At 37.4% G+C, this 14,846-nt stretch overlaps 1 protein-coding gene across 1 annotated transcript in view; it reads right to left on the bottom strand.

Moving 5' to 3' along the window:
• COL5A2 (collagen type V alpha 2 chain) overlaps positions 1 to 14,846 on the bottom strand; it is a 78,576-nt gene that overhangs the window by 7,152 nt on the left and 56,578 nt on the right. Inside the window, exons 30-49 of the mRNA XM_018556073.1 lie at positions 14,676 to 14,729; positions 14,536 to 14,589; positions 14,338 to 14,391; positions 13,284 to 13,328; positions 13,089 to 13,187; positions 11,655 to 11,762; positions 11,518 to 11,571; positions 11,022 to 11,075; positions 10,888 to 10,941; positions 10,451 to 10,504; positions 9,783 to 9,890; positions 9,307 to 9,360; positions 8,781 to 8,834; positions 7,723 to 7,884; positions 5,889 to 5,996; positions 4,974 to 5,081; positions 4,378 to 4,431; positions 1,630 to 1,738; positions 1,530 to 1,582; positions 1,333 to 1,440 (exon numbers count right to left, since the gene is read on the bottom strand). Of these exons, the coding sequence (XP_018411575.1) occupies positions 1,333 to 1,440; positions 1,530 to 1,582; positions 1,630 to 1,738; positions 4,378 to 4,431; positions 4,974 to 5,081; positions 5,889 to 5,996; positions 7,723 to 7,884; positions 8,781 to 8,834; positions 9,307 to 9,360; positions 9,783 to 9,890; positions 10,451 to 10,504; positions 10,888 to 10,941; positions 11,022 to 11,075; positions 11,518 to 11,571; positions 11,655 to 11,762; positions 13,089 to 13,187; positions 13,284 to 13,328; positions 14,338 to 14,391; positions 14,536 to 14,589; positions 14,676 to 14,729 (1,548 nt within the window). The remainder of the gene's footprint in view (positions 1 to 1,332; positions 1,441 to 1,529; positions 1,583 to 1,629; positions 1,739 to 4,377; positions 4,432 to 4,973; positions 5,082 to 5,888; positions 5,997 to 7,722; positions 7,885 to 8,780; positions 8,835 to 9,306; positions 9,361 to 9,782; positions 9,891 to 10,450; positions 10,505 to 10,887; positions 10,942 to 11,021; positions 11,076 to 11,517; positions 11,572 to 11,654; positions 11,763 to 13,088; positions 13,188 to 13,283; positions 13,329 to 14,337; positions 14,392 to 14,535; positions 14,590 to 14,675; positions 14,730 to 14,846) is intronic.

Here is a 14,846-nt window from a genome sequence, read left to right as displayed (position 1 = left end):
TATATATTTAGTAGACTCATTTTCAAGAATATGCACCTATATACTGTACAATGTGCATTTGTTTCAAACAGATATTATGATGATAAGTAACAAATCAGATTAAACAGATGCAAAAAATGATAACATAAAGTTATGTTTGAAATCTAGATGGGATGGATAAATAAGGAGAATTTAAAAGGCTGAAATACAAACGTACCTTTCCTGGAGAAAACAACGGTCCTTGCAATCTACAGGTAATGAAAAGACTATGGTCTTGATTACTTGGTCTCTGCTGAAGGACAGGCCTTCTGAAGAGTTTGGCTGAACTTCCTCTTGCAAGCTCTTTGCTAAAGGTGAGGTTCAGCCAATCTCTACTGAAGCCCTTCCCTTCAGCAGAGATTGGCTAAACATCTCTTTTAGCAAAAAATCATGTGACCAAAGGCTCAGGCTTTACACATGTATCAAGCTCTAAAAATACCGTAATCTGAATCAGTATATATTCAGGCAAAGGTATGCATTTTAGCCTTTTTATTAGCTTTTATTTATCAATCCTAAAAGAAACCATTAATGTATCTTTATGGTAACATCTGAGACTAGATTCACTTTAATAAATGTATAGAATATTGTATACATTTAAATATATACAGAATATATAACAGTAAAATACAACGAGGGGAAGTTATCAAAACTAGAGCAGACAAAATCTGGAGCAGCTGTGCATGTCAACCAATCAGTTTCTCTATTTCATTTCCAATGCTTACTGAACAAACTGAACAGAGAAGCTGATTGGTTGCCATGCACAGCTGCTCCAGATTTTGTCTGCTCCAGTTTTGATAAATTCCCCTCAGTCTGTTTACAGACTTCTTTCTTTAATAGTTCTTTATACAACACTGTTTGCTAAAATCTAATTTCCTTTATTTTATCTGCCATCTAAAGGATGGGTACACAGACCCTTCTCTGCACACGAGTGTTGTGCTTCTGGAGTTGCAAGGTGGAACTTGCATTGTATACAAGATTCTGCCTCTTTGGACAATATCAGAAGCGTGACTACCTATGTTTACTGAGATTTCTAAAAAGCAACTTCTATTTTTTTCTACAAGAGTCTGTTTACTCAACCGATTTCCCACACATTTTGCCCACAAATCAAACTGATGTTTGGCCCATAGAGTAATTTGAATGTGTGTGCAGGTGGAAAGAAGGGCCACAAACCAAAGGATTCAAGAACCTACAAGAAAATTAATGAATAAAGTATTTTTTATAGTTGTGACAAACAAAAGATACAATATAAGTGAAAGCAATGCTCGATGAGGTTATGGATAGGAATTATTCTTATATTATAAACATAATACTTACAGGTGGACCTGGTAGACCTTGCAAACCAGTAAAACCTCTATGTCCTTTTTGCCCTCTATCTCCACGTTCACCATTATCTCCTTTGTCTCCACGAGGTCCTTGGGGTCCCTATATATATAAAATATATATAAATAAAGCCTTGGTTTGAGAAGCACATATCAACATAACTTTCACTTAGAAATATAAAATTAATATACCTGAAAGCCTCGTTTTCCAGCTCTACCTGGAGGACCCATGGGACCACGGGATTATTTACCATTTAATTGATGGTGAATATAATTTGACTAAAATGACTTACTGTTTCACCTCTTGGCCCAGCTTCTCCTGGTGAGCCTACCGGTCCTGGTGTTCCTGGGCCACCTTGAGATCCAGCTAGACCCTCAGGTCCAGGATCACCACGATCACCCTGCAAAATTACAATCACATGCTGAATCCATTTAACCTGCATGTGTGAGATTTGCTTATATATTTTATTTCAAATGACAAATAATAAAAACATAATTGGCACACCTGTTAAAGTCTAACTCCAGTCCAAATTAGTTTTTTGTTATGGATAGGGAAAAAGTTAACATTTCTTTCAGCTTTTAATTTCTGTTTGTAACCTCGCTAGTGAGATCTTCCCTTACTTGCTGTCCCTTTGACATCCGTACAAGAAATGGGTGGGATGGTCTTTACTGGGACACTAAGGGGTCTAGCCACAAAGCTGCCGAAGAATCCAGCCATAGCTTTGGCTGATCCTTCGGCTAGTTGCAGTTGCGGAAGCCCATTGGTTCAGTCGAACTGAAGGGCTGCTGTACGGGCTATTCACTATAGCCCGTACAGCCGCCAAAGGCGGCCGAGCGGTTCAGCCAAGCCGAAGGCATATGCTTCAGCTCGACAGTCGAAGCGGGGCTGTACAACCTCCCAAATGACAGCTGGGCGCCCAGTTGTTATTCATTAGTCGGTACCTACTTGAAGACTAGCAGATGCCGGCCAATAGGAAACGGTTGGGCGGAGCAAGCTGTCACTACTAGCCCCGCCCAATTGTTTTGGAGTTTTTTATTATTATTTTTTCAAAAATCTTTATTTTTTAAATTTAATATTTATTTACATTTCAAAATATATATTTTTTAAACTTTTAAAAAAAACTATTTTCATTGATTTTCTATTCTGCTCTGTACCACGGACGTACCGAGCAGAATAGCCGAGCCGAATGCTGCTCTATTTACTCACTGCCGTTCGGCCCATTTGAGAATAGGGACGAATAGGGACGAATGGCAGCCAGTGAACTGCCGGAGCTTCAGCTCAGCCGATCCAGATGTTGCATAAGGAGAGTCGAAGTCGTTCTGCACTCCGGCTCAGCCAAACATGTTGAGCATGCTAGGCTGACCGAAGTGCAGCTGAAGGCAGCCGATGAATAGCTGAAAAGCATTCGGCTCACTTCACTTCGGCTGGATTATTCACTCGGCTGCCTTTGGCAGCTTTGTGAATAACCCTCTAAGACACCAACAGAAACACTGGGGTTGGCCTGAAGGAATACAGCATATTCACTTTGTAAAGTGTATGTTCACATAGTTTATGAATTAACTGAAGATCTACTCACATCAGTAATCCAGTCCCGTGCAATCAAAATCCATTTTTTTATTATCCCCACATACTTGGGTAAACAAAGCCAACACAGCTTTTCCCTATTTACTAAGATCAGTGAACATTAAAAGTGAAAAGAATATTCACTTTTAGTATATCAACCCCAGTGTCAGAAGGTATGACCCTTTACTTATTCTACTAAAAATGTGTTGTTTTTGATTGTGTCCCTATTGGAGAGATTTACCATTACCTCCTTACAGCGTCCCTAACCCTTTCCTGCTTTATCCAAAACTAAATAAAACATTTTGTTTGTTGTCGGGCTTTAATATAATCAACATGTGAGGCCTTCTCACTAATTTGTGGGTGAAAGTGAGTGTACCATCCTTAGTTTACCTTTATATGTCTCCCTCCCTAGCAACAGGGTATTTCTATACCAGTGGGGAGCATAAAGCCAGATGTAGTGTTCCAGTTATTCCACTTTGGGGGATGCCACTGTTCTTCTTTCCCGTGTGGGCTAACAACTGGAACCGGTCACATTATTGAGAGAGCATTCTCTCTTGTGGGTACAAATCAAGATGAACTGATCGAGGAAATGTAATGCTATTGAATTCTTCATATTCCCCATCAATTAAGTAAAGGCAAGCCAGTTTGAGCTAATTATAGAGTCTCTTCATTCCTGAAACTAAGTGTGGCCTAAACCTGGGGGAAGTAATGTTCTTAATATTGAGGTCTGGTAACAGTAGGTATGTTTGTGGCACTGGCTGTGTAGTCCCTCTGGCATAGTTGCTGTGCCACTTGGGCCCCTGTGTTTCATGGGCCTTAGGTGTGGATGTAACTTTCCTAGGGACTGGGCCTTGAACTGCATGAGCAGCAGAGGCCTCTTGAAGATGTGAAAGTGAACTCCTGCCGGGGCCTAGGGCTGAAATAGCAAACTGTGTGTGTGTTTTTTTGGAATTGGTGGGGTGAGTTGGGAGCTTTGGTTCACCACACCTGCAAATCTGTTAACTCCCTAACTAGACTGGAGAACTGGCTTACCAACTCCAGTCATCAGGGGGTGCTCTTTGGTGCAGAACCTGTGTGTTCACTGCTTTAAATGAGTGGTGTAGTCAGCCCCGCCTACAAACAGTTTACACTAGATAGGTAAATCTTACAAAAAATGTTGATAGAAAATAGGCCTGAGATGACATGCACCTGCAGGGCACTAATTGCATTGAATCAGATAGTGTTCTATTCTGTCCACAGAGCAGACACAACTTCTAGTGCATCTTCTCATGGGATAATAAGCATTATGTTTAGCTGTTTGTTTATTAGACCTCAAAATATATTCAGATCTGCAAGATAGTTCTGTTCATAAGTCACTGAAACTATATCCTTGAAAAAAAATTAGTTTCTGACTTCATTGTTTACATGACAGATGGCAAAATATAATTTCCAGTGGAAACAACTTTCTCATGAAAAACACATAAAATGCCTACATACACGTTTTCCAAGAGCTCCATCACGTCCAGGGGAACCATCATTACCAGGAGGACCCTAGAAAATACATATGTTGGCATGTTTGCTAACTTACATTTTCATGTTTGATAGCCCTTTGTTAGATAGATAGATAGATAGATAGATAGATAGATAGATAGATAGATAGATAGATAGATAGATAGATTAGGAAAACATAATCATACATATTTAATAGATGCCTTTGGAAACAAATGACTGCAAAACCCAAGGGGGCAGGAGACTTGACAAGGGAGGGAATTTTAACTATATTGACAGTGCAAAAAGGACTGCATGTAAAGTTACATTTTGCATTTCTTAGCTACTTACACTTTAAAATATTTTTTTTAGTTTAGAATAGATTAGCATTAAACCTAATAAAGAATAATAATCACTGATACAATATGGGTGTAGATGAGTAGTTTTTTTTAAATAATTTTAATTAAATAATTCATTTATTTAATAATAACTAATGCTATTTCCTAGACATGTTAAATGTCTGCACAATAGCAATTGACTTCTAAGGATTCATTTTCAAATAATATGTTTTCATGCTTAGAAGAAAATAAACACATATACTATACCTCTGCACCTGGTTCACCAACAGGACCATTAGCACCGGGAAGACCAATGGGACCAGATGGGCCTTTGTCCCCAGTAGAACCAGTAGAGCCGGTTTTTCCAGGGGATCCCTAAGGTGGCAAACATAAACATTAGGACTGGTATGTATTTAAACATATTTCTGGATATACAATTATGAGCAGCTAAATTTATACTGTTATGGTTTGAAAAGTCTACCCAGAGGTTCTGTCACAAAATTCAAAATATTCTGAATATAGTTTGAGGTAAATTCTCCTTATTCACTATGTGGCTAGGCAGTGCAAACATTTTCATTTCTTTGAGCTGAATTCATTCCTGCACCAAAATGAAAGATACCAGATCTGATCCACTTGTAAATATTACCAGGCCTTAGATTATGTGCCTGCATTATTTTAGGTTGTTTTTTTCCTTTATTTTTGTCTGGCAATCTACTGGGAAGGATACTGAAAACAAATGCAGCCACCGCATCTAAGGACTAGTAAGCTGCAACAAATTACTCTTGAATTACTCTTGGAAAATAGTATTCTTGGATTTAGATATACTTTTATGATGTTTTTGATGATTAGGACAAAAGTTAATGAAAATATAGGTATTCAACTGATAAAGGTTAAAAATAGTAAATAATAATGCCCCCACGCCTGTCAGGTAGGACTTTTTCCCCGGTGAGTTATGTTTAAAATATCAACACATTTGCTTATGTTAATCAATTGATTTCATCAATAGCTAGCATAGCTATGGCAAACCCTGTGGTTATTTTGAGTGTGTAATATATGGGGTAGTCAGGAAAATCACACACCATTTCCTAAAGTGGAATTAGTTGTGCCTGCCAATACTTTTCATACCTACTGTTTAATATATAGTTATCAAACACAATACGAGCTACTACTAAAGGTACTTACAGCTGGCCCTGGAAGTCCTGTCATTCCCCTTTCCCCTCTTTGACCAGGCATGCCAACTATACCCCTTTGACCTGTTGTTCCAGCTGGACCTGGTGGACCATCAGGACCCTAAAAGAATAAAATTAAAAAGGTAAGATTAATATATGCTGTTCTGTGAATAGTGGAAACGCTAAAACGTGGCCTTGACACAATATTGATATTATAATAATAATATGTACAATAACTGCATTTATCATATTCCCACATTGCAAAAACGTTTAACTTTTTAGCAAACTCTTTAGAACTTTTTTATAATTTTTTTTGCCGAGTAGTCTAAACCCATTATGGTCCAATGCTGCCCATATTAACTACAATTTAGTCATTTGATTCTGATCCATTAAGTTTTACATTCTTGCTAAAATCCATTGCTGAAAGGAATCTGGCCACACACCACAAACTTTGCTGAGAGAAAACTTTATTGTAGCTGATACAGCTTCACATAGTCCCAGCCTAGGTCCGAATACAGATCCCTACAATTAAGCCCGTGATTGGGTGAAAAATATTAGAGAGGGGCAGACCTAAGGCAGGACTGTGTGAAGCTGTACAAGCTACAATATAGGGGTCTATTCACAAAGCTGCCGAAGGATCTAGCCGTAGCTTCGGCCAATCCTTCGGTTCAGTAGAACCGAAGGGATGCTGTACGGGCTATTCACTATAGCCCGTACAGCTCCCGAATATCTTTTATTTTTTTTAATATTCTGAAACGGCTCCATGTCAGAATACAGAAAAAAAAAAAGAAAAAGCAGTGTTTCTCTCCTAGACGGCCGGGAGCAAGAGACTCCCAGAGCGCCCGGGAGAGTTTTTTTTTCTTTTTTTTTGACGGCAGCAGAACCGCCGGACAATAGAAAACTGTTGGGCAGAGCTAGCTGTCACTGCTAGCTCCGCACAATCGTTTTCTATTTCTTTTTTTGTGCTTTTTAAACAATTTTTCTGTTCTGCTCGGTCCCTCAGAGGGACCGAGCAGAACAGCCGAGCCAAATGCCACTCAGCGGCATTCAGCTATTCACTCACGGCTGTTCGGCATCTATAAGAATAGACCGAACAACAGTGAGAAGCCTGCCGGAGGTTCGGCTCAGCCGATCCAGATGTTGGATCGGCTGAGTCGAACTCCTTCTGCACTTCGGGTCGGCTGAACATGCTGAGCATGTTTGGCCGACCCGGAGCCACGTGACGCCACCCGATGTACGGCTGATTACAGCCAATATATGGCTGAAATCAGCCGTACAAGCCTGGAGTGCATAGCCGAACAGCGTTCGGCTCACTTCACTTCAGGTCGGTCTTTCACTCGGCTGCCTACGGCAGCTTAGTGAATAGATCGTTTTTTTCCCCTTGTGAAGTTTGCAGTGTGTGAGCAGATTTTGGAGTAAGGACACACTTAGATGGTGGGCACCCAAAGATTTCCCTCTATGGCTGTGGGGGAGCAGTGTGACTGCTTTTTGGATCTTTACATCCTTGCTATTCCAATCAAAGCTTAGGAATATCAAACCAATATGGCATCTTCTGATTATATCTAACTGAGTTAAATTTAAATGACTGAATAAAAACTGAATGATTTTCTGCTCACAAAATAAGGGATAAGGATAGGTAATATGGCATTACAGGCACAATTTACATGATTATGAATAAGTTTGAACTAATACACATGTTGTATCATTCTCTGGTTAAAGAATGTAAATCTTTAACATAAAGGTAACCTTATAACAAAGCAGCCAATGTTTCTCATTAAAAATTTCTGCCACATCAACATGGCATAAAATATAGTGTAAAGCATTCTTCAAACTACAACAAATCATACCGACTGTCCATCATCTCCAGAGTCTCCTTTATCACCGGGACTTCCAGAGGGGCCTGCAGGACCTCTGTCTCCAATTCTACCATGTGCCCCGGGCTCACCACGAATACCTGGTGGACCTTCCTTGCCTGGATCGCCAATAGGGCCAGGAGCACCCACAGCTCCCTGAAAAAAAAGTCCAATATCTCAATAAAAACAAAAGTTAATTCAGAGGTTATACCTTTATGGAGCCTAAATTATGTATATATTGTTCTCACCATCTTAAACATTTTATTTTCAGCACTATACTAGCATTTTTGTTATGACATCATACGTTGGCTAATAAGTGCCACTCCAAATTGGAATTTGTTTAATACATACACTTTGTATGAGTACGAATGACTACAATACTGCTATTTAATGTGTGGTGGGCATGCAGATACAGCATCCTCTGAACTTTTTTTTACTTCTCTTTCCATTTTTATAATCTAATACAAGATAACTATCCTTCAAAGTAGACAACTTACTAGACATGTAAATTTCGTTCCAAATGCATCTGAATTTCCGAATTCGAACACGTCTGAATGCAAAGGAATCTGAATGTTCCTTTAACAAAGATTCAAATGTATCCGAATTTCGTTCAGAACTAAACTAAATCAGTCATGTGACTGTTCTCTGGCCAATCAGATTTTTTCGGGCTGTTGGGGGTTGCATTACAGGCACGGTCGTGTGACTTCCTGTTGTGGATCTTTACGAAATGAAAATTCGGATTGATATGAAATCCGAATAACAAATCAAATTTCGGATCCAAAATCCAAAAAACAAAAGAAATAAAAATCCGAATCGATCCGAACTGAAAGAATTTCTTGCAGGGTTACACGTCTACATCGTACTGATTGTCAAAAAAAGTGTTTTTTATTTAAAAAAAAAAGTGCTCATAACAAACTCATTTTATTGGGATATTTTAATATATACAAAACTGCCACCTAGTTACAGTGGAGTTTTAAACAAACCAAAACTATAGAAGAACATTCTACGTCATTACAGATGATAAGTGTAGGACATGTACTTGATTTACTTACAGCAGACCCGGGAGGTCCAACTCTGCCAGCGGAACCAGGAAATCCTGTTGCTCCCTTTCAATAAAAAATGAAATAACTTAACTTATTATGCAGTTAAGTTTAAATACATCAAACATTAGGAAATATTCCTGGAAGAAAAGATTGCAGAACAAAAAGAAAGGGTAAATTCTGTTTATAAAAATAAAATATGAAATCCAGTACCCCAGGCTTTTCCAGTTAAGGCATCATATTCTGTTTCATAAAAAAAATTTACAAAACAAAAGGTGTACAAATGACCTATGCCTTTCGTATACTACATTTAGTATCTCTAGTCTATTACAATGCTAAACCAATACCACAGTCATTGTAGTAGAACATAGAACAATGATGGACTGTTTTCAGGGTAATCAACTGATGTTATTTAGATTTTAACTCATCCTGTTGATTTTGCTATCCATGGGTCAGACATTGTGCATTGTGTGCACTCTTATCTGCTGAAAAAAAGTAAATAAAGACTGTTTCAAGTTTAAATATAATCTGTACATACCGGGGGTCCTTGGGTTCCTCTACCACCTTTAAGTCCAGGCACACCATGAGGTCCCTGAAACAATACGATACATCATAGTACTGTTTAAATTAAACAGTTATACAAATTGGATTAATTAGTGTAGACTGTACTTTTTCCTTTCTGTTATGTAAGATTGCAAAATGTCACTATTAATATAATGTATTATGACAGTTTTATATCATATCCAGGGCTATATTTTCTGAATATATTTTATTTTTTTAAACTTAAGCTAGAGTCAAGGAACCCTATTGAATTTCAATATTATGTGTACAGTATATTCCTTGTGTATAAAATACTTAGGCACTGCTTTATCACTTGTATTTGAACATGGTCTCTGAATTATGCAGATACAACATGATTTTAATGGCTGTTCTCTAAAAACTGTACAGGTCACGTCATAAAATTGTAAACAAATGGTGGTTGCCAGGCTGCTTGTCGACAACCTTGTTACTTACATGTGGACCATGAGATCCAGAAAGACCTTGAGGACCAGGAGATCCAGCATCCCCTTTTTGACCAGACTCTCCAGGTTCTCCTTTCACACCAGGTTGCCCATCAGGTCCCTAAGACATAAAAGTGCATGTTACGATTAAAGATATTGGTCAATGGGCAGTAGCACAAAAAATAAAATAACTACACCACAAAAACGTATTCTACAGATATATAGAGGGTTATTCACAAAGCCAGCCAAAGGATCAGCCGTAGCTCCGGCTGATCCTTCGGCCGCCCTTCGGTTTGGCTGATTGAGTAATTGTTTTATAATTGCCATTCATCAGTACCATAAAAATGCTTTAACTGTGGAAGTATACTGTGAAAGTTTGCTCTTATCTTGTGAAAAAAAATATGTGGGAGGTCAACATTTAATAATGTTTACTGAAAAGCAAGCCTCTGATCCTAATTAGCATATTGAGCAAGGCTTTCAGAACAAATGTTTGTTAACTGTAATCTACAATACAATGTGAATATATCTGCCGTATTAATGCAAAGGATATACATTATTTTTCGGTTGTTGCAGTCTTCACATTCTTTAATTGTACAATGCAGCTGAAATCAATTTAATGGCTATTTAGTATTGAATGTGAGAAGAATTGTGTAATGTTGTGCACAGTTCTAAGAAACATACCGGTGGACCAGCAAAACCAACAGCACCTGTGGGGCCATTTTCTCCTCGAGAACCCTGACAGATAAAAAAAAAACATGTCATTATTAGCACAAGATAAAAAAAGATAATTATATAACCAATAATACCAACAGTATAAGAACTGGTCCATATAAATGTTTCTGAATTCAAACACACAGTGACCACTACTATTTTAATAACATAAAGAAATCTAAAAAGTATTAAAAAGACTGCCATTAAATACCTACAGATCAGTGAAGAATTATATCTCTCAGCTTCAAATTAATCATATTTAGGCAAAATCTCTAAACTGGTACATCAATTTGCTCATCTCTAGTCCTAGAGCTACGTAAACTAGATCAATCCACATTTCATGAAGGGAAAATATACATTTTCAAAATATTTATATATATTATAATAAAGGTATTACATATACACACAGGAGTTCCACGTGACCCAACTGGACCCATTACACCTCTTGGACCGGGCTCACCCTAGAATAAATCACTATTAGTCATGCGTTTCTTAGATTTGGGGTTTCCTAGAATTATACAATTTTATATTATTAAGCTACCTTTTCACCTGCTGGGCCTGCAGAACCTGATGGTCCAAGTGGACCAGGAAGACCCTGAAAGAAAATAAGAATATCTTATGTTATTTGGTAGGGAAAAACCTTATCCTATGCAAAAGAAACTACTAGCGGATACAAATGTTATAGTACCACCCGTTAAAACTAAAAGGCAATCAAACAAATTTTAAGTGAAAGGTCAACAGTTATTACTTAGTTATATCATCTGTCATTAAAAATAATTATGTACAGATTCATATATACACTGGAAAATTACTGAGGTTAAACGTTTCCATGTGAATGGTTTCAGGGGACAATACAGACAGAACGTATTTCACATACGTTATAAAAGAAGCACAAAGGATGTTTTGAAAATATCTACACTTTTAAGTTACTCTACCCATGCTTGATATAACTTCCATATTCTGACGTTATATCTCCTGGTGAATAGCTTTAATGATCATGTTTTGTCACTTTCAGATGCCCAAGAATTTATACTTACTCTTGCTCCATCATTGCCAGCTGTACCTTCAGAACCTTTTTCTCCAATACCTCCCTAATATAAATATACATAAAAAAATATTATTTCCTCTGCACTCAATACAAAATTAAAAAATTCTGACACATAAGCATACTTACTCTGTCACCTTTTGGGCCTGATGTTCCAGCTATGCCTCTTTCTCCAGGCATACCTTGTAGACCAGGCGGTCCAACATCACCAGGTGTTCCAGTTGGACCTGGATTTCCCTAGAATCACAAATATAACATTAGTTAATAGTAAAAATACTTTAGTACATTACCATAAATATCGCCAAACAAAATGTTATAAAGTATTGGCGTAATGTAAACAAACATAGGTAAACAAAATAAATTGGGGGATTTATCAAAACTGGAGCAGACAAAATCTGGAGCAGTTGCCTATGGCAACCAATCAGCTTCTCTCTTCAGTTTGTACAGTTAAGCTTTTAAAATGAAAGGTGGCTGCTGATTGGTTGTCATGCACAGCTGCTCCAGATGTTGTCTGCTCCACTTTTGATAAATTCCCTTCATTGTGTTTTTGGGAAGTAGTGACAGTTCTATGAAAAACTATGAAACAAAATGCATTTAGAAAATTCATAAAAATCTCAACTTGGATAAAATTAAGGTGCAATATTGTCATATAGTGACTGTATGTGAAACATGATTTTACCAGTGAATAAATGTTCAAGCCTGTTGTCTAAATAGACCAGAGTAAGGTTTATACTCCGTATACAGTGGCAGCTATAAACATTTACAATGTGATCACACAAATACTATGTGGGAGAGGTGCAAGGTTTCATATGTTTGAATGTATCCTCTCCTTTACTTCCTAAAATATGTCCCTAAGAATAGGGATGCCTTTTGGGTTCACCGTTACCATGGGTTTGAGGGGAATTATGTGGGTTTAAGCTTCATGATCCTGGTGAATTCTAGTGTAGAGTTGCCCAGGTGAATTTTTTTAAACCATAATGCACTTCATGATATTTGAATTATGACCAGCAGGCCAAGAAGGACCAATAAGAGGGCTTTCAGTGTCCTCACTATAAAAAAAAGGGGGAACAGAGCAGCCATAGTGTCAGTGAATTGGGAGCTGTTGTTGTTGTAGGAAACACTAACAAAGTGGATATGGCTAGCCATTTGAGCAACCAACTCCTTTGCCAAATATGCACTGTGTAAACGCAGTGGCTGAGAAAATCATTCTGTTCCATAACATCATGGCTTTAAGGCATTCCCTATGCATGTTATTTAAAGTTTTTGTGTATTTTCATTGTTGCCATTGAAGTAACAGTAAAAGAATATCCACCCACTATATGGCATTTTTCAAAATGTTTTGCTTTTAATTTGGTACATGTTCCCCATGGCAGTGCCCAGCTTCCCATGCTTTTTACTTCCATTTGTCTAATAGCCCTAAAAAATGGCCGGAATTTACCAACAAGCTTTGCCTCACTCCCTTCCATAAACTTTAGTTAGATTTAGTTAGATTCATCTCTAACTTTCGTTAGTGAATCAAGCTTGCAAATATTCACCCACCACTAGCCAAGAAATAAAATTCACCTTTAGTCCATCAGGTCCATGACCTCCAGCCATCCCCTTTTCACCTTGAAGTCCTGTAGCACCCGGTTCTCCTCTTTCACCAGGATTACCACGCTCTCCCTACATGAAATAATTTAATGCATTTTCACACTGAATAATACAAATATTACACAAATGTTATTTCATATATAAAATTAATGTACAGTTAACACTTACTCTTCGACCAAGTGGCCCTGCAGCTCCAGAATCTCCAGGAACTCCCTAAAATAAGAACAAAGATTCATATTAAAATAATCTTTTTAGTATCTGAATATGAATCCATATGTGACAAACAGTGCAGCTTATTATACTTTTTATCTTATTTCTGTGTGGAAATATAGACATTTTATTAATCTGCATGTTTCCAAAAATAATAAATACAGTTTATAAAAAAATATTTGCTGCTTACTCCTTTACTTAATTCTCAACTACATAAATATGCTGTCCTTTTGATCTACAGGAAGTGCAACTAGGCATGTATAGTGCCACACTTAATTGTGCTATTGTATAAAACCATCTGCTTCAATATATATATTTTTTGTGATACAAATCTAGTTAAATGTTGCAGGAATGCTCATGTGGGCCATGTAAAGACACTTTGTATAATGTTTATGTCATAAATGTTCTGTTATATTTCTTGAATGATGCATGCTGTTGGCCTATAATATCAAAGATACCTGGCAGTAAATTAACCGCTGTATTGTTTGACAAACCCTCAGGATGGCTCTAAACAAGGCCCATGATCCTTAGATGTTTGACAGTCTTGAGATGAGACCAAAAACTGTAACCAAGCCAACTAGATACAGTTGTTAGTAGACATGTGCACCAGCAAAAAATTCGTTTAGTTTAGTTTCGTTTTGAAAAAAAAAAAATTCTAGTTGTTAGTGTTGACTTCCATGATATAATTTTTTCATACTGTATGCACTGCATTTACCTGGGTTGGTTTGCAATAAGCTAATTTTGACATTAGAAACACAGATAACCATTGCCAATAACAAGAGGTACACTCAGCATACTCCTAAAAATCAATTGGTTGTTTTTATTTATTAAGGGTAGGGGGCTTATATTTAGATTCTTTGTCAGGGCCCTCAGATCATTAGCCAAGGCAATTGGGAGGATTCTGCATTGGACAGCATATTCCTTTTAATGTAATTTTAGTTTTTTTCTACTAATCATTTTCTTTTATGTTTAGAAATTGCTAGCAAACACAGTACATGATTAAATGTGTTACCTCATCACCTGGCTTCCCAGTCTCTCCAGGAGGACCTGGTGGACCTGGTAATCCCTGCAGAAATAAAAGAATGAGTACATGTTTTAAAAGATAATGTATGTATATATTAGTATACATTTCAGATTTTATTGAGGCTAGAAATATAAGATTCTAGTAGAAAATACAAAAACCAAATAATGGCATAAAAGATAAAAATACCTGGAATCCTGTGGGACCTGGTGGTCCTTGTTCTCCTCTGTCACCTGCGGGTCCCTAAATATAAATAATAACAATGATTTGTAAATTATAGCCCAAATGCAATATGTACAGTACTTAGCCCAAGTGTGGTTACTACTTACTGATGGACCAGCAGGACCGGAGGGGCCAACTTCACCATCCTTTCCAGGCGTTCCCTAGTTAAAGCAAAAGCATATCAATATTATGATTTCAAATCATAAGTATTTTTATTTCATACAAATGTATTTATGTCACTGTTTTACCATAGGCATGCTCTTTATCTGTGTATATAT

The sequence above is a fragment of the Nanorana parkeri genome, unplaced genomic scaffold, assembly GCF_000935625.1.
Source record: "Nanorana parkeri isolate BGI_ZX_2015 unplaced genomic scaffold, ASM93562v1 scaffold224, whole genome shotgun sequence".
Classification (NCBI taxonomy): Eukaryota; Metazoa; Chordata; class Amphibia; order Anura; family Dicroglossidae; genus Nanorana; species Nanorana parkeri.
Note: the sequence above shows the minus strand (reverse complement) of the source record. Positions and strands in the feature narration are given on the sequence as shown.